Below are 18,099 nucleotides of genomic sequence, written 5' to 3'. Positions count from 1 at the left end.
GCTTGGCTGAATTTGGGTTTTGAAATCTTGAAGCATAGTTGAATGTGGAATCATCTTAGGCACCGTTTCTTTAAAGGATGGTAGATTAAAAACAACTGGATACCATAATATACACGATGAGCCCAGTCTTTCTTTTATCCTGTATGTATACATGTATAGTTGTGATGGTGCCAAAATTAGGTTTCTGTGAAAAGTGCATAGCAGATCAGGTCTCCATACGTGAAATAGTAATGGAGATGGAAGATCAGATCAAGTCCTTCTCTTTCTAAGAGAAGGATTATAACAATTCTATCTGTTCTCTTCAAAGAGAACCTCAGCAAATCAAAGTCAATTGGGAGTCCAAATACTTATTTTCAAATAATTTCTGAAGTACATGTAAAAATGCATTTCATGCAGTCTCTGTTCTTTGTTCTTAAAGTTCTCTCTGTGCTGTCAGTGATCCTTTGAAATTTGGAACCTGTTTTACCTCCTGCAACAATTATTATACAGTACAAAAAATGGACTTAAAAATATTTTATGACTGTATTTTCACAAATGCCGCACCACAGTGTGGCAAAGCTTTGTTTTACTTATTCATTTCAGATTAATTTGAACTTTCCTTTCTGTTTTTAATAAGAAGACATTCTTGTAATAGTTCTCCATGAAAGCCATTTATCAAGGAAAATAGGTCAATTCAGCATTAGCTCTAGGTTGCAAACACACACACAAAAAATACCTGAAGAAAAAGGCAAAATGATTTGTTGAAATACCTATTGATATATTTGGGAAGTTTAACTTTTATTTTTTTGAAGTATAAATTCTCTCATGTGGCCTCTTAGATCTCTTTCTTTTAGGAAATTGGAATTCATAGAATCACAGAACTTTTAAAGCTAGAAGAGAACTTGGAAGTCATCCAGGGCAACACCTCTGATTTTGAGATAAGGAAACTGAGCAGAGCTGGACTAGAATGAAATGTGTGATACCCAGGGTGCAAAATTGAAGGAGGTATTCGTCCGTCCTCAGCTGCCGATCCATCCTGCCCTTCGTGAGCCTGAAAGTGAGAACGTCCTTCAGTTATGCACCTTGAGCATTCCGCCTGCCTCGCCCTAGTCACTGCCCTGAAACTGAGGCCATGAAACTGAGGCCATGAGAGGCTAAATGCTTTGCCCAAGGTCCCCTGTCAAGTTGATTCAAGGCTGTTTCTCATATCCCAAGCTGCCTTGTTGAAATTTGAAAATGTTATCATGTTTAAGGGAGAGGATTAGGTAGGCTTTTGTTTCTAAATAGTCTTCTAAACAAGAATATTGTTTCGTTTGTGGTAATGCTGTTTCCTTCTACCAGCTTCTCATGAATTGTTAATTACCTTCCACAAGGGATTTGATGACCCAACTTCAGAGAACCTGCCTGAATCTCAGCCCGTTCCTTCCCCGGACCTCAGCGCACTTGAGTCAAGTGTAGAGGACACCATAGCTGACCCTGGAGATCATGGTATGAGTTTGCATCAATATTCAGAAGGGTACTCTCAGCTGACACACGGGTTGGTGTGGCTGACTGACCAGTATGCCTGGCTGGCCTCTGAGAGAAGCCTTGGATGTATGTGGCCACCTTCCATCTTTGCCAGAGCTGGCCTGTGACCAGGATGAAAAGCAGAGAAGCCAAGGGGTTTGCCTGTCCTCTCCTATCTTCTTTGTAATAGTGAAGAGGAGTTGGAAATTCTGACCAGGCAATGGACCTCCTCTTCTGCATGAGTTAAATAATATCATCATTAACCTGTCTTTGGAACAGTGTAGGACTATGAATGCTCTGAAGTGCTATTTCCTTCTTCTATAAATAGTTTCCCTGGCCCTTGTAGGGGAGGAAGAACTGTTCTCCTACCTTTTAGATTCTTCTGGCTAGTGTAAGAATTAAATTGTCATAAGACAGAATAACAGGAGAAAATCAAAGTTTAATAACATGTATACATGGGGGAAACCCAGGAAAACTGAGTAACTCACCAAAATGGCTGAAGCCACCACTTTAAATACCATCTTCAGCTAAAGACAGAGGAGAATGTTGGGTATAGTGGTTTTGGAATTCAGAGAGGAGGAAGGCAATTCACATGGAACTGGAAAAGCAAATGTTTGGTAAACAAGTGTTTGCTATGCCTTACAGAGACAATGAAACATGGAACTGACTTTGATCAAATGGGTCTTGCTAGGTTCCTCCCTGTCTATCTCACCTAGTTCATATTATACTATAGTTATCTATGGTGATAGCGCCTTTCTGGAACAGGCCTTCTATCTTAAATTCTTTTAGGAACTTAGGGGGAAGGTCAAAGTTTCTTTTGGAGTCTTTTGTTCTTAAAAATAATCAAGCCAAAGAGCCACATTTTAGGGTGGCAAATTCTCATCCCCCACACCATCATAAATTTAAAGTAAAGAAATGAAGTTGGGCTTTGGAAAATCAGTTATATAGATGTGCAATCATTGCCAGAAAAGAAAGTGCTTGGAGCAGTCACCCAAGTGGGGGAGATACATCATAGCCTAATGGTTAAAAACATGAGTTTTGGAGTATAAAAGCTGGCTCTATCAGGGAAGCCCCTGGCAGCTTAATCTCTCTAGGTCTTGGTTTCCTTATCCATGAAACAAGAATAATACCTCCTTTAAGGGTGGTTGTGAAAAGCAAATGAGTCTAGGCATGTGATGTGCTTTTAGCTCAGTGCCCAGCACACGGTAAGAGCCAAAGAAAGGGAAGCAGTTTATGACCCTGAGGGGGATGGTTATGAACGTAGGAGCCTTCTCAGTCTTATACCACTCTCCCCAGTGCCTAGCACAAAGTGCCAGGAGCGTTGTGGGCACTCAATAAATATTTATTGAATGAATGAATGAGTGGATGAATAAATGAATGAATGATGTTAGTCAGGACCTCTGAGAAACAGATGCCAAGTCGAGACTAAAAGTACAAGGATATTATTAGGGGAAGTGTCTGCAGGAAAGGAATTAGGAAAGGAGCTGGAAAAGGCCGAGAGAATCATCAGACCACGTTTCAAGTCTTATTCCAAGTGAGAGGAGAGGAGGTTCAGTGGAGGTGTACTAGTCTGCTAGGCAGACAGAGGCAGCCAAGACATCAGGAGGTCCTTAAACAAAGTTAGTCATCAGAGGCCTGCCTTAGCATCCCTGATGCACTCCTGCAGTGTCCCATGGGGAGGCATAGCAGCCTCTGAGAGAATGTGGGGATGGATTTCAGAACACAGCAGCTGGGGCCCTTGGCCAATTACACTCCGTGTAGTTGGAGGTCTTCGAGGTGCATCCTCATCGCTACATAATGGTATAACAACTCTCTTTGGCAGTAGTTGAGTTCTCTTTCCAAACTAAGAATGAAGGTAGTGAAACTTGGGTGGGCTGGTCATCTTAGTCCAAATTTGCATTGTGTCTTCCTGATAGAGCTGTTAGAGCCTGTGCTGCCTCCTTCAGCTGTAAGGAAACTAGCACCCGAAGCTCTTCAGGTTGGCATCTGCCAACTTTAAAAATGGTGTTGTGGAAGCCATCTGGTAGCAGGTGTTATTGACAAACAAATATTTATATCAGAGTGGATTTGCATCTTAGACTCTCTTTGGGTATTTCTTTAATATATAATTTGGTGTTTTCCAAAGGTAAAATTTGGAGGCATAGAAATGCCCATGGGCCTTTCTTTCCAAGAATCTAAAACTGAGAGTTAGGCCACTGAGTGGCACCTGGTATGGATGGCTTGTGCTCTGCTGGAGGGCAGAGCCATTGCTATCTATAGAGAAGAAGCCCCAGGATAGGATATTGAGTGGGTGGTCTAGGATCAAGAAGTCTGGGCCCAGCTTCTGGGTTTCAAATAGGAAAAGTACTTATTATTCATTTCATAGATGGGAAGCCAAAGACATTAAGTAATTTGCTCAGGGATTCTAAAGCTCCTGCTTTCTAGTGCAGCACTCTTTTCATTTCCCCCAAAGTGTATGTATTTGGAGGTGGTGGGTAGGAGCAATAGATTTGCAAGAAACAGAAAAACATGTCAAGTGAATTGACAGAGAGTCTTTGTGTGTCTCTATGCTAATTTTTGTGAACTGTAGTAGCCAAATTACTCTTAAGCTAGCCCTGACCAGAGGTGCCAGCTGCTACCGGGAGACTCAAGCTGGTGTCCTCCTCACCTCTCCCTTTGTCTTTTGTCGTGGAGGTTTCAGTATGGTAGACCTTGTATTGATTTACCAGCCAAACTGGCAATGGGCCAACCTGCTCCTTTGACTACCTTGTTCATGCTATGAGGAAACACCACTCACATCTCCAGAATAAGCTGTAAGATCCAAAAAACAGCAGTTTTAGTTGGGCCAAACGCCTTGTAAAATACTTTAAGCATTTGTCTTATTTTTTTGTCTCTATAAATCCATATTTTCTAAACTCTATTCTATTTTAAATATTAAATTGAAAGGGATACTTACAACTATAAAAATGTAACCTTTGGATTGATGACTGGTTAGAATGGTGGGCAACTTACAAGATGATTAGTGATCACATAGCTTAATCATGAAATTTTGAGATATGAGACTTTAATTTGTTGATGAACTCTGAAGTGGTTAATTACTTTCCCCATTCTCTTTGCCTTTTAGAAGATTGACTCCAAACTTTCAGCACCCAGAGGAAGTTTTTATTTGTTTATTTTTTATCTAGCATGTATATGTAATATAAAATTACACAGTCATTTTTTTTAAGCTCCTGTACCAAATGTTTAATCAGTCTTTGATGTTGAATTGGAAAATTCCCTCTGGGATGTGAGGAGCTAGTTGCAGAGAAAGAAGACAGGGTAAGACATTATTTACATTAGATATGCATTTAGTTGACTACTAATATGCATTTAGCTGATTTAATCTAGCCAAAGTCATGGGTAACCATTATAATCAAATGAGAAAGCACAACCGGAACATTAAAGAAATTATCCCAATTTAACTTCTTTTATGTAATACTGATGATTTCTTGCACATAAATATTTGCCAGGAACTTCCTTGCACTCTACCCTTATTTTCAGCAACTCACAGCTGAGTTTCAGAATAGTGTTTCTTGCAAAGCTGGAATAGTCTGATACTCGTGGGCCCTGGGCCCACCCAGAGCATGGCTCTCAACCCAGCTGTTCAGATTGCAGAAGCTGCACTGGTGTAGGCATTGGTGGCTCGCCCAGAGCCCTACCAGCTCTCACCTCTTTACTGTCTTTTCAGCCACTCTTTGAGGAACTCCTGAGCCCCTTCCCTGTGACCTCAAGGGAGTTGTACTTTGCTTGCCCATAGGAGGTCCGCATGCCCTTTTCAGTTGTGGGCTGCTCTGTGACTTATGGTGTCATCTCTTCCCGTTAAGTGTCCAAGTGGAAATGAAGTGATTTGAACTCTGCTAGACAATGATATATTTTTATTGTTTTAATTAAAAAAAAGAAAATTTTAATTGACTCTGAAATTCCACTTCTAGATAGTTACCTAAGAGAAATGAAAGCATGTCTACAAGAAGATCTGTGCACAAATGTTCTTAGCAGTCATAGTACCAAAACTTAGAAACAAATCAAGTATCAATCAACAGGTGAATGGATAAACAAACTTGTAGTTTATCCATGCAATGTAATACTTCTTGGCAATGAAAAGGAACAAACTGTCAATACACACAACAATATGAATGAATATTAAAAACATTGTGCTGAGTGAAAGAAGCCACAAACGAAAGGGTTCTTATTGAATGATTCTATTTCTATGAAGTTCTAGAATCAGCAGCACTTATTTATAGTGATAGAAATGAGGCCAGTAGTTGCCTGGGGGTCGTGGTGTTGGGAATTGACTCCAAAAGGGCACAAGGGAACCTTTTGTGGTGATGGAAAAGTTCAATATCTTGATTGTGCTGATGGTTACCCGGATGCATGTGTTTGTCAAAACTCATTGAACTCTGTACTTTAAATGAGTACATTTTACTGTCTATAAATTATACTTCAATAAAGTTGATTAATAAAAAAACATTGATAAGATGGTCAGAAAAAAAGAAAGGAAAAAGAAAACATTATGAGTAATGTCCATCAGTCTGTGTTTTAGCTGATGAATAGCTGAGAGAGATTTGGGTGAAGTTGTGGAGATGGAAAGCAACTGAGAGGATCTCTAGATATTACTTGGGACACAAAGTCCTTAGTCCAGAAAATGATCATGGGGTTTTCTTCTAATGTCAGCTGAACAACATTGTCTTCCACAAGGATTGTTGACAGTCTTGGGGTCTTCTCTCAGGAGGAAAATAGGCTATTTAAAGATCAGGGGCTGGGATTCCTTAGCCCCTCTCTTCTGTCTTTATAGTCGGAGGGCTCATGTGAAGTGTCAGGGAACCCATACCAGCAGATCTGAAAGGACCTAGTACCCGCTAAAGCAGCCTGAGCATAATGGAACAAAAGGTAATAGCCCAGACTCCAAAACCCAACCTGAGACAGAGAAGCTGGTGGAGCTGCCCGGCTCATTAGCCCTTAGGAAAGAAGACCAAGTGCAGGGGGTCACTTCCATGTTCCTAGATCTTGCATCTCTTCCAGACTTTAGATGTCTTAAAGACTTAATGTATAAATATAAATTGATGGTTTTATTTCATATTTGTCACATATTCCACTGAGTTACATTGGTGTTTCCACCCGACTCATGTTTACTCCCAGGAATAAAGGCTCCTGCAGTCACTCTCTAGATTTCTGAGCTCTAGAGGTAATGAGAATAAATCTAATATTGACTGAAGATGTGCCGATTCTCCACGCTGAGGCATGTTTAATAATTCAGAGTGTTCCTTCCTCATGACAAGCTGGGTAGGTGCCTCTAACTGAAATTTAAAAGATTATACCCAATTTGAAAAATTAAAGTGGGTGCAGAATAACTCCTGCCCCCCACCAGCCACTTTACTATTGTGTCCTAAGCAGACATAATAGAAATGAGGAAAATCAGTCTCCAGAACATCAGTTATGAAAATCTGCACCCATGGACCTCTCAAAATATGTTTTTCACCTGGAAAAGTGGTATGTGATCCCATGGTCCATCCCTTAGCTAAATATCAATTAGACAGTAGTTATTAAACTAAGGTACCTGCTGGTAGGGCAGGGAGCTCCTTAAGTGGCCTTGCTTGGCCTATAATGGTTCAGGTTTGGAATCAATCAGTCAAGCAGAAAGTTAAATAAGCATTAATCATGGCTTTAAGGTAGGATCAACACAAATATAATAGACTGAAACCTCATATAATGTGTGCTTCAGACAGCGTTTTGGACATGCCATGGTATGGTTTCCTTTAATTGTTAAAATTATTTTCTATGCATGCGAGTTTCACAGTTGTGCTTAGGGCTCATGCGGCCTCCAGCTGGAGGGCATCGCTGTGATGCCCAAAGGAAGATAAGTTGCCTTAGAAAACCAATACAGCTGCATGGGATAGTATCTGCTTCCAATCACATAAGCATCTTTGATTCATTTGCTAATGTTTTGTTGAAATGATTAAAATATTTGGCTTTGGTGTTTAGGCCAGACTTTAATTTATGTATTTGTGATAGCATTTAAATTTGTCCTCTCTGATCTTTGTAAAAGGACTTTCTGTTTTGTTTTGTGGCCGTGAGGGCCACATCAGTATCAGCCACCTCCTAGATTCACTTGTCAAACTCTTTCATTTTTTGAAATGAAATAACACATCTCCAGAAAAAAACAAAAAACAAAACCTTTCTGGCAAGGAACTGTGGCAGCAGTATCTAATACCTTTTGTCACTCATGACTAATAGCATTTTTTACCAACTGCTCTTTTTCTCTTGCTTCTAAAAAAAAAATTCAAAATAGAAAAATAGGGATCCTACAAAAAGATCCAAAATGATTGTCGTGTTTCAAAGTAGTATGTCTATGTGTGAGCAGTATAATGAATTTGACTTATTCTTGAAAAGTCAATTTTCCTGCGTCTGTCTGCAGAAGGTGTGTTAGTGATGTTGCCAGCATTTACAGCTCACCAGTTGGACTTGTCTCTGAGGTTACAGGACAGGTTCTTCATAAATTCATCTTACTCTTCTGTGCGTTGGTGTCCACATGTAAGAATACATTTCTATGAATGTGCGGTGTAAATCTACACACCCAGCTTCACAGCTAACCTTGATCATCCTTTCCTGCTAACCCCTTGACTTGTTTAGGTTTCTTTTTCTGGCCATGGCTTCTTTAAATTATTAATGGGAGTTTCTTCTTACTATTAAAGATTAGATAGCTAAGTACATATTTGTAGTTGAGTTTAAGATACCTGCAATCCTTCACTGCATTTTGCACCTGAGAGTTTGGGGTTGTGGAGATCAAAGTGATTTTACCCTTTTTATAGCTCAGATTAATTTTCTGTTTTAAATCTAGGAAAAATGAACAAACTCAATTCCTCCTCCTAACTAACTCCACATGGCCTCTTTTCCTGGCTTCAAATAGCTTAGAATTAAATTAACTCCCTTCCTTCCTTCTACCCTCCACCTCCCCACAACCCCATTTTAAGATACAACAATACGACAATTTGCATAAGCAGTTGCTTATGAACATATGGTCTATCGTTATATATTTGGCCTCTTTTATTTGTGAGACTACATATTTTGAACAAGAGTATCCTTTGTGTGCTTATGGCACCCTGGATGAGAAATTTTAATGGTATACTCGAGAGGGCTAGAAAGTGACTAGTGGTTAAGAAAAAGCATGTTTTGGAAAAAAAATTTTTAATGTTTCCCTTGGCCCTATTAGGTGTATGTTATTGACAAGGAGACTGGGTCAGTGCCCCCACTGTGCAAACATGTTCACAGGCCACCTTCGCACCTGTTCCCAGGAACTCCATCATTGTTTGAAGCCACCTTGTTGTCATTCCATATCTCACCTCTCACTTGTTACTCTCAGTAAATCATGCTCCTACAATCATTGATCTCTCAGCTCAGAATTCTACCTGATAGGCATCATGGTAAAAGTGTATGCTTCCTGTTATATTGACTGTATTCATTGCTTCAAATTTGATGGCATCTCTGAGAGGCACTCGCAGCATAGGACTGTGTCACAGCACAGCAGCTCAGAGCTAGTAAGCCAGCTCCTTGTTACTCAAAGGGTGGTCGAGGACCGGCATCACTGGCATCCTGAGAGCTCGTTAGAAAAGCAGAATCTCAGATCCCATCCTAGACGTACTGCATCAGAAGATGCATTTTTAACAAAATCTCAGTGATTTGTATGCACATTAAGGTTTGAAAAGCACTGAGCTAGACTCTGCGTTCAGTGAGAGCATGGCCCACGTCTGTCTTGGTCACCGTTTTATTCCCACCTGCTGACACAGTGACTAGCTTGGAGTTGATGCTTGGTAAATATTTTTTGAATGAATGACTAAACCTAGGGAAAAAATCCTATAGAGAACACTAATGCTTTTTGTCATAAACAGCATACATTTCTTGCAGGGATTAATTAGGTTGGGGAAACAGTAGAATAGCCAGTTGCCAGGAGAGGCTAATTTGTGTGCGTTGGTGTTCACCTATATACTTTTTCTCTTTCTTCTTAAGGGAGATGGCAATCTAATTTTACCAGATGGATAACAGAAAGATGAAAAATAAAGGAGGAGTTTTGGAGATATGGGAATAGAAATCATCCGTGCATGACTTTTGAGTCCCTTAGCCATTGCCTCTTTCTTTATAGATAGCCCTATGGTTAAATAATATCTTATGTAAGCCACTAACAGTGCGAAAATGTGGTTTCTTCTTCTGCAATAACCATAGGACAGTATGTAGTTTAGTAGAAGTGGGCACATTACCATAAGGTAATCCTCCCAGACTCCTTCGCGTATTTGCTAAGTGTATACATTAATGAAAACAAAGAAGTTTAATGAGTATAGTCTGTGTCACAGATGCACACTTGTCTCTTTTGTTTGCATCAGCTTAGTCTCCCCATGAAATCCATGACAGCACTTTAGATATGACAGAGCATGAGCAAGTACTGGTTGGTGGATTACTGTTCATTTTTTAATAACAGGCTTGGTAGGACCTCTATGTGAAGAGACTTTTTAGTGGTTGTGTTGGCTGCATCCTCTGGGAGGGAAATACAAAGACAGAGTTAGAAGTACAAGAGCTGTAGTGAGGGTAACGTCTATTGAAAGAAAACTGGGAGTGGGATCGGGAGTAGGCAGAGAGAGTCTTCAGACTGTGCTGTGGGTCTGACATCTATGAAAGGCAAGCAGGAAGGAAGGAGGAGTGGGTAGGAAGAGCCTCAGACTTCACTGGAGCTCTGAGACAGCCTCAGTCAGCCCAATGGGGAGTGCTGGGTCAAAGATTTCCCATAGAGGAATCCCACATTGGGCCAAAATGCTGTGCCCTACTATGCCCACCAGCTCAAATGCTCAGCAGATCCTCAAATGCTGCAGCTGGAGGCTGTCGGCTCACTGCATGCCTTGCAGCTAATCTGCAAGTTCTTGGAAGTAGATCTGAGAGGCACCCCTCCATAGATGCCACAGTGGTTCATTTGAGTCATTCCATATACTTGAGATGAATAAAATAGTATTCGGATAAACAGTCTGTAATTCAATACTTTTCTCTAACTTAGAGTAACCTTACCTCCAATATGTTCAAAGTAAAAATGACTAAAACTCCTGGAATATCCATAGACATTTCACAAAAGTCTACTAGACTGGAAGCCACTGGTGTACTTGAAAGAGATTTGGAGCCAGACCTTGTCTTTTTCCCACTTCTGCTATTTACCAGTTGTGTGAACTTGGGCAAAAAAGTTAGTATTTCCAAGGCTCAGTTTTCTGAATTGTATACTGGGAATAATAATAATACCCAAGTTTGGGGGGATTAGTGAGGAATAAATTAGATGGTACACAAAGAGCTTAGCACAGTACATGAAACACGGAAAGTGCGCAACAGTCTCTTACTAAAAAAATACAATGTCAAAGCAAGTTGCAATGTTTTCTCAAGTTCCACATAAAACCTTTGAATTGGTGATGAATAATATTTTAACCACCTAAGAGACCTTCTGATTATAGCTTATAAGTACCTTCACTATATGAATTATGTATAATTTGGAATATAATACTTTTATTTGTTATAGTTTTTGCATTTATGAGAAATATAAAATTACTCAGGCTGCTTAGTTCCCCTTATCAAATTATGGTATTAATGCTGTCCATCTGGACCAGTTAGTTTTGCACCAAGAAAAATTATCCTCTTTGTCAAGATTGTAGACAGCTCCCAGAATCAAAGCCCAGTCCCTTCAGATGTGTGTGTGTCCTCCTGTTGGTGGGTCAGAGGTGCCACTGTTAGACCCTGAAGTAGAACCTGGGACAAAGTTCTTTCTTTAAAAGATGCTCCTTTGCCAGCCATCCCAAGCCCATAAATTGGCAGCTAAAATTTCCAGCTATTTTCTCTAAATACATTGTAAATGTAAATATATTTTGTGCTAAGGAGCATAATAAGGGCAAGAATATACATTAGTTTTTCCACTGTAGTTTTATTTGGGATTTAGGCCAAACTCAGTAGATTAAAATATAGAACTTGGTAGGCATAACTATGACTTTTGCAATGGAAATATTTAGGTAATGCATGCAGTTATTTTAATGGAACTCTGCTTTGGGTTTGTAGTGAAATCAGGGAGTTTGTCTGATCACAGGGATTTGTTCTTTTTTCTACCTTGGAGGCTGTATGTATAAGTGACCTCCTGGTTTTAGACAAGTTGCTGTGAATTCTTTCTATTATTTTCCCTTTCGTTAGAATATAAAGAAATTTCAGCAGGCTGCTTTCCATAGCATAGATTTCTAAGATAGGGAAAAGTCTGTGTTCATTTCAAATGAGCATATGATTTTGCCTCCCTTAGGGCTGCACATGGAATTAGAATATTCCAGATATGATTTTATGCACATAGTTAAATCATTTGATTCTTACCACAAATCTGGTGTGATAGACAGGCCATATTTATCTTAAAGAAGGGCATGCCCTAGAAGTGACTTAGCGGCTTATTCAAACAGTATTTTTTGACTACTGTATGTTGTAAATAGCTATAAAAAGTCTTCAGAAATTTTCTGAAATTTGTAAAAGTTTTTCTTAAAATAAAAATTAATTGGAGCAGATTCTAGATTATCCTAATAATAATATAATTCCCACTCCCTTTTTTAAGTGGGAGAGAATAGTGGGAATTGTAGTCAAAGGGCCAGTATTGGGTCTTATATCTTGTATCTTGGGTCTGCCTGTAGAGTGGGTTATGCCTGTGATGTCATTTATCTTCTCAAGGTGGGGGAAGGTTTGCAATGGCTGAATGTGACCCTCCACTTTGAGGGACCAGAGCTCAGGCTTGTCCATACTCAGGAGTGAGCAGGTCTTAATGGTCTGAGTCAGGCTGCCTCAAACAAAGAGGCTGAGGTGGCCACCTGGCTCCTCAAGGTGACTTTGCCTGTATCTGTTCTGGGTTCAGTCTTTCCAGTTGGGCTGCTTATCAAAATCCCTTATGGATTCTTGGGGCTTATTGTATACATTTCCTTCCAATATCGTGTTCAGTGATAGCAAGCGGGTAGCTTGAAATCAGCTATGGTGAGAGTATTTACACCAGGGAAACTGGCAAATGCTACTAATCAGGGCTTCCTTCTCCCCAAGAGCCAGTTGTTAAACATTTACCAGCACAGTGCTGGCAGAGCCCCACCCGCAGTGCTTCTGATTCAGTAGGTCTGGGATGGAGCCCAAGAATTTGCATTTCTAACAAGTTCCCTGGTGCTGCTGCTGCTGCTGATTTGAGAAGCACACACTAAGAACAATTTGCCGAGAACTGTGTTGTCCAATTTGATAGCCACTAGCCGCATGTGGTTATTTAAAGTTAAATTAAATAAAATTTAAAATCTGTTCCTGAGTCACATTAGTCACATTTCAAGTGCTTAAACTAATACAATGTTATAAGTTGATTATATATCAATAAAACTGGGGAGGGGGGAATACTGAAGAGTCACATGTGGTTAGTGGCTACCATATTGGACAGCACACTTGTAGAAACATTTCATCATCACAGAAAGTCCTACTGGGCAGCACTGCTCTAGGATAAAATCTGTGCCTAAATTTTTTTAAAGTTCCGTGGGTAAGTCTAGCAGGAAGCCTGTTTCAATAATCACTACAATTATTAAATGTTGACCTTATGTTTTAACTTTCTAAAAATCAACCTCACACAAAATTCTGTTTTCCTCATTTTCTAGTTCTTACTTGGGAAGAAGGATCCATTTGATGAAATTCTCAAATACTGACAACCGTTTTTTATAGATGAGGACGTTGAGGTGCAAAGAGGTGAAGGTGAAAGAGATATTGTTGAACTGGGACCTGGCCCCAAGTCCATAACTTTTATAGTCCACAGAAAGTTATTTTCTCCTAAATAGAAGACAGCTTTCTGCTAAATAGAAGAAATGATTACAGGTGTTTCATCGCAGTCCTACCTCGAGATTGTATCAGGGCCCAGCACCGCCATGCCATTACACTGCCTCAGGCTAAACGTACGGCAGGTGAAAGCCCCAGAGCTCTTTCCAACTTTATCTAATAACAGTTCCCTCTCAACCAGCGAAGGACATGAATTGCGTTTATTGAAAGCCAGTTGATCATGTTAATAAGTCGGAAGTGTTCAAACCAGCAGATTACACAAGGCTAAAGGAGGAATAGAATTTAATTATCGATGAAGCATCCGGTGAAATAGGTAACAGTCATTAGTGACATCTGTGGAGCAAGTTACCAAAACCTGAGTTAATAAGGCTTACGCAGGCAGAGAGAGGCCTAAGAGTTGGACCAGGAAAGAGCTGGCCTGGAAAGCCATTACGTGTGGTGTGCCTCTTGTGTGTTGTTGGGTAACGGTCTGTTTATTACAGAGCCTGCCATATAGAGAGGCCTGCTTTATGAGTCCCATCTCCAAGACGTTTGTGTGGCCTAAACAACATCCATTTCTTTCAGTTCCTATGTGATTGAAATTTTATGTTCTTTATAGTGATCAAAAAAAAAAAATAGCCAGTGGTGTTTCTTTTTCCTCTGTAAGATTTATTATAATTGACTTTATTTTCTCAAGTGGCAATTTGCCTCTCTGAACTTCAAAAGCTATTGCCGTGTCTGGTTCTGTAGAAATCATTTCAAAACTACCTGGTTTTTTTTCTTCTTCTTCTTTCTAGGCTTCTTTTTAGGAATTCTGAATTCTTCCTTTTAGGAATTTCCCACTGCCATTATCCTTGTACATTTGTAGGTACCGTTATATCCCTGTACCTTTGTATCCTAATTGATCTTCCTGCTCATAGGCAATTGCCTTTCACATCCTCTAGCAAAGCTTTCCCTGAACACCGCTTTCCTCAACATTCAATCTTCAACAAATATTTATTGGGTGCCTACTGTGCTGGTAACAGGGAATACAGAATACCTACAGTAGTAAGCAAGGAATGTTTGGTTCTACTCTTATGAGCTGACAGTGAAGTTTTCCTCAACCCTTTAATTACTTCCTGAAGTGCGTTGAATTGTGGTCCCCCAAAGATATGTCCACTAGGAAACTCGGACTGTGATCTTATTTGGAATAAAGGCCTTTGCAGATGTAATTAAGGTAAGGATTGTCAGATGAGATCACCCAAGATTGCAATGGGCCCTAAATCCAATGACAAGTCCTTGTAAGAGAAGAGAAAACAGACAGAGAGATACAATGACAAGACAATGTGAAGATGGAGGCAGAGATTATAGTGATGCATCTACAAGCCAAAGAGTACCAAGGATTGCCAACAGCCACCAGAAGCTAGGAAAGAGGCGTGGAACAGATGCTCCTTTAGAGCTTCCAGAGGGAACCAATCCTGCTGACACCTTGATTTCGGACTTTTGACGTCCAGAATTGGGAGAGAATAAATTTCTGTTGTTTTAAGCCGCTAAGGTTGTGATACTTTGTTACAGCAGACCTAGGAAACTAACATACTTCCTTTAGTCATAAAAACATGAACCATTTAACCAGTTTTCAGGTAGTGATCAAGAGAGCATGTTGTATAGTCAGATTATCTGAAGGCGTGTTCTGGATTTGCCAATCACTAACTGTGTAATTTGGGTGAAATAACTTAAACCTCTGTGCCTCAGCTTCCTCATCCATAAGATGGGAACAATATCTATGTCATAGCATTGTTATGAGGAATAAATAAAATAACATATATAAAACACTCAGAACAGTTGCTGGAATGCTTAATAATTATAAAAATTATTTTAATACTATATTACTAATTTTTGTTGATGTTAAAGGCTTACAGCGTCTTTCATAGTCAGTCCAGGCTAATACTTTTTTTCTCACCCTTCAATGCCCATAGCACTTTATGTCTCTCCTACTCTTAATCACATACTGCCTGTGATTATATTTAACTTTCTACATCAATATATATATCAACAAATATTTACTGAGGATCTACTAAGTTCAATGTATTCTGTTAGCCACTTTGGAAAATATGTATTAATGCCATCACAGGGCCGGCCCCGTGGCTTAGCGGTTAAGTGCACGCGCTCTGATGCTGGCGGCCCGGGTTCGGATCCCGGGAGCGCCCCGAGGCACCACTTCTCTGTCCAACGCGAGGCCGAGTCCCACGTACAGCAACTAGAAGGATGTGAACCTATGACGTACAACTATCTACTGGGGCTTTGGGGGGAAAAACTGAATAAATAAAATCTTTAAAAAAAAAAAAAATGCCATCAGGGAATGTAGAATCTGAGGGATGTCTACAATAATTTTGAAAGAATGGATATAATTCCAAAGCTTAGAAAAGACTAAAGAGATTATTTTAAGTAGGAATTTTTAGGAGCACAGTTAGAGCTTGGCAGGAGGAGGTAGTGCCATGAAAGGACCAGACCAACCGGGCCAATCCTGTAGGAAAGGGCTTGAAAAGGGTATAAATGATATAAGATGCTCAATGCTGAGACTTCAAGATAAGTTGATCAAGTAAGGCTGAATCATAGACTCTCTCCCCTCCAAAATTTAACATGATCTAGAAATTGTTTTTAAAAAGCAAAAATTAATTAAGTCAGATGGAGAAAGACAATTACTGTATGACTTCACTCATATGTGGATGAGAAACACATAGATAAGGAGAACAGATTGGTGGTTACTAGAGGGGAAGAGGTAGGGGGAGGGTGAAAGGGGTAAAGGGGCACATATGTAGGTTGGCGGATGGCAACTAGACTTTTGGTGGTGAACATGATGCAGTCTATACAGAAGCTGAATTATAATGATGTGCACCTGAAATTTGCATGGTTATAAACCAATGTGACCTCAATAAAAAAAAAGCAAAAATTCATTAGTAGCAAATAAATAAGGATGGAATATGACCCCATTTATTCATTTACTCAAAATCTATTGATCAAGCACTCACATATGCCCAGCATTGTCCTATGCACTGAGGATTCAGGAGTGAACAAAGTAGACAAAAGTCCCTGCTTTTGTAGAGCCTATATTCAGCTGGGGGAGATGAACAGAAAATATGATAAATATGTAAAATACATAGTATATTGGAAAGTGATGGGTACTCAAGAGAACAAATAATGCAAGAAGGAGGATAGAAAGCTTCAGCAAGGGGTTGAAATTTTAGATGGACCAAAAAAGTGAGTTTGGAAAATAGACTTAAGAAATTGAATGAGTGAGCCATTGCCTATCTTGGGCAAGATTGTTCCAAGTGGAGGAGACATCAAGTGCAGAGCCCTAAGGCAAGAGTGTGCCTGGCGTGTTCAAAGAGCAGCAAAGTCAGTGGGCTGGAGTGAGGTGGATGAGGAGTAGAGCAGTGGGAAATGAAGTCAAATCATGGGGGACATGGTCATGTAGGGCGTTGGAGAACATGGAAAGAAGTTTGACTCTTACTCTGAGTAACATGGAGCAGGCAGTGGCGGGTTTTGGCAGAGGCATGACGTGAACTGTCACGTGTTTTAACAGGATTGTTATAACTACTATGTTGAGAATATGCTGAGGGTAGGAAAGCTAGAAACAAAGAGACCAATTATTGCAGTAATCCAGGAAAGAAGCAATGGTAGTGTGGACCAGTGTGGTAGTGGTGGTGTGGTGGTGAGAAATGGCTGAATTCCGAATATTATTTTGTAACTATAGCTGACAGAATTTCTGACATGATAGAAGTAGAGTTAGAGTGAAAGAATAGAGTCAAGGATGACACCAAAGTTTTTGGCCTGAGCTCTTGAAGGAACAGACTTGCCACTCACTGAGATGGGGAAGACTGTGGGAGGGTCATTCTGGAAGACAGTTGTAAACATGAGAGGATTCAAGGAATGGAGCACTCTTAAGCTCTTTCTGATTAAATACAGCTAATTAAGAATGAAAAGAGAAGATATGGTAAATGGGATAAATGAAGTGCTAGAAGTCAGTAGAATAATGTCTACAAATATGAGGTTAGAGTGTAAAAATAATTTCATATACTGCTAAACTGTCCTTTGAGTAAGACATAACAAAGACAGGCATTCTCAGGCTTATAATAACTTAGAAAGTATAACACTCAGGAGGTCCTTTTGGAAATAACTGCTGATAGTGATACTGAACCTCTTAATGTCAAGTTCATGTGCCTGAGGCACAGTAAGCCAATCACTGAGACATTGGTGCTTGGAGAGGGAGAAAGGTTTATTCGAACTGTCCAAAACGGGAAGGCAGGAGGATAGGTTCTCTCAAATCTGCCTTAACAAGAGAAGAAAGCAGGGGGTTTTATGGAGCTAAGGGGCTTGGTGGGAGGAGTTTCAGAGAAAGAAAGGGGTAATCTGTGTTTCTTTCACTCCTGATAAGCCCTTGGGCAATCCGACTTCTGGGCATCAGCAGCAGCTGGGGGGCTTGTTATCTGGTGATCCTTGAAGGGGTTCTTTTTCTTCTGTGAAACAAGCTCATAAACTTTGTGACCCTTGAGTCACCCCTCAGGTTAAGCAAGAAAACAGCAAATTGACAAGATTAAATTCTTTTCATAACAAGGTCAAAAGGTAATCTTATTGAATATTTACAATAACCCTTAGGTACCCCTTCAGTAGGCTTCAGTAGTTTAAAGAACAAAATCAAAATTAAGAACTCAGGAATGAAGAAGCTATGGTAAAAATTTGATGGGTGCACTGAATCCCTTAATTTGGGTAAAATTCCAAGATAATCTCCCTATTTTAAAG

The 18,099-nt window shown here is 39.9% G+C and overlaps 1 protein-coding gene across 1 annotated transcript in view; it reads left to right on the top strand.

Moving 5' to 3' along the window:
* Positions 1 to 18,099, top strand: part of NEK11 (NIMA related kinase 11) — a 233,818-nt gene that overhangs the window by 107,252 nt on the left and 108,467 nt on the right. Inside the window, exon 12 of the mRNA XM_014789660.2 lies at positions 1,353 to 1,467. Coding sequence (XP_014645146.2) covers positions 1,353 to 1,467 — 115 coding nt within the window. The remainder of the gene's footprint in view (positions 1 to 1,352; positions 1,468 to 18,099) is intronic.

Source organism: Ceratotherium simum, chromosome 5 (genome assembly GCF_057802395.1).
Source record: "Ceratotherium simum simum isolate JZ-2026a chromosome 5, ASM5780239v1, whole genome shotgun sequence".
Taxonomy (NCBI): Eukaryota; Metazoa; Chordata; class Mammalia; order Perissodactyla; family Rhinocerotidae; genus Ceratotherium; species Ceratotherium simum.
This window is presented reverse-complemented; position numbering and strand designations above follow the sequence as displayed.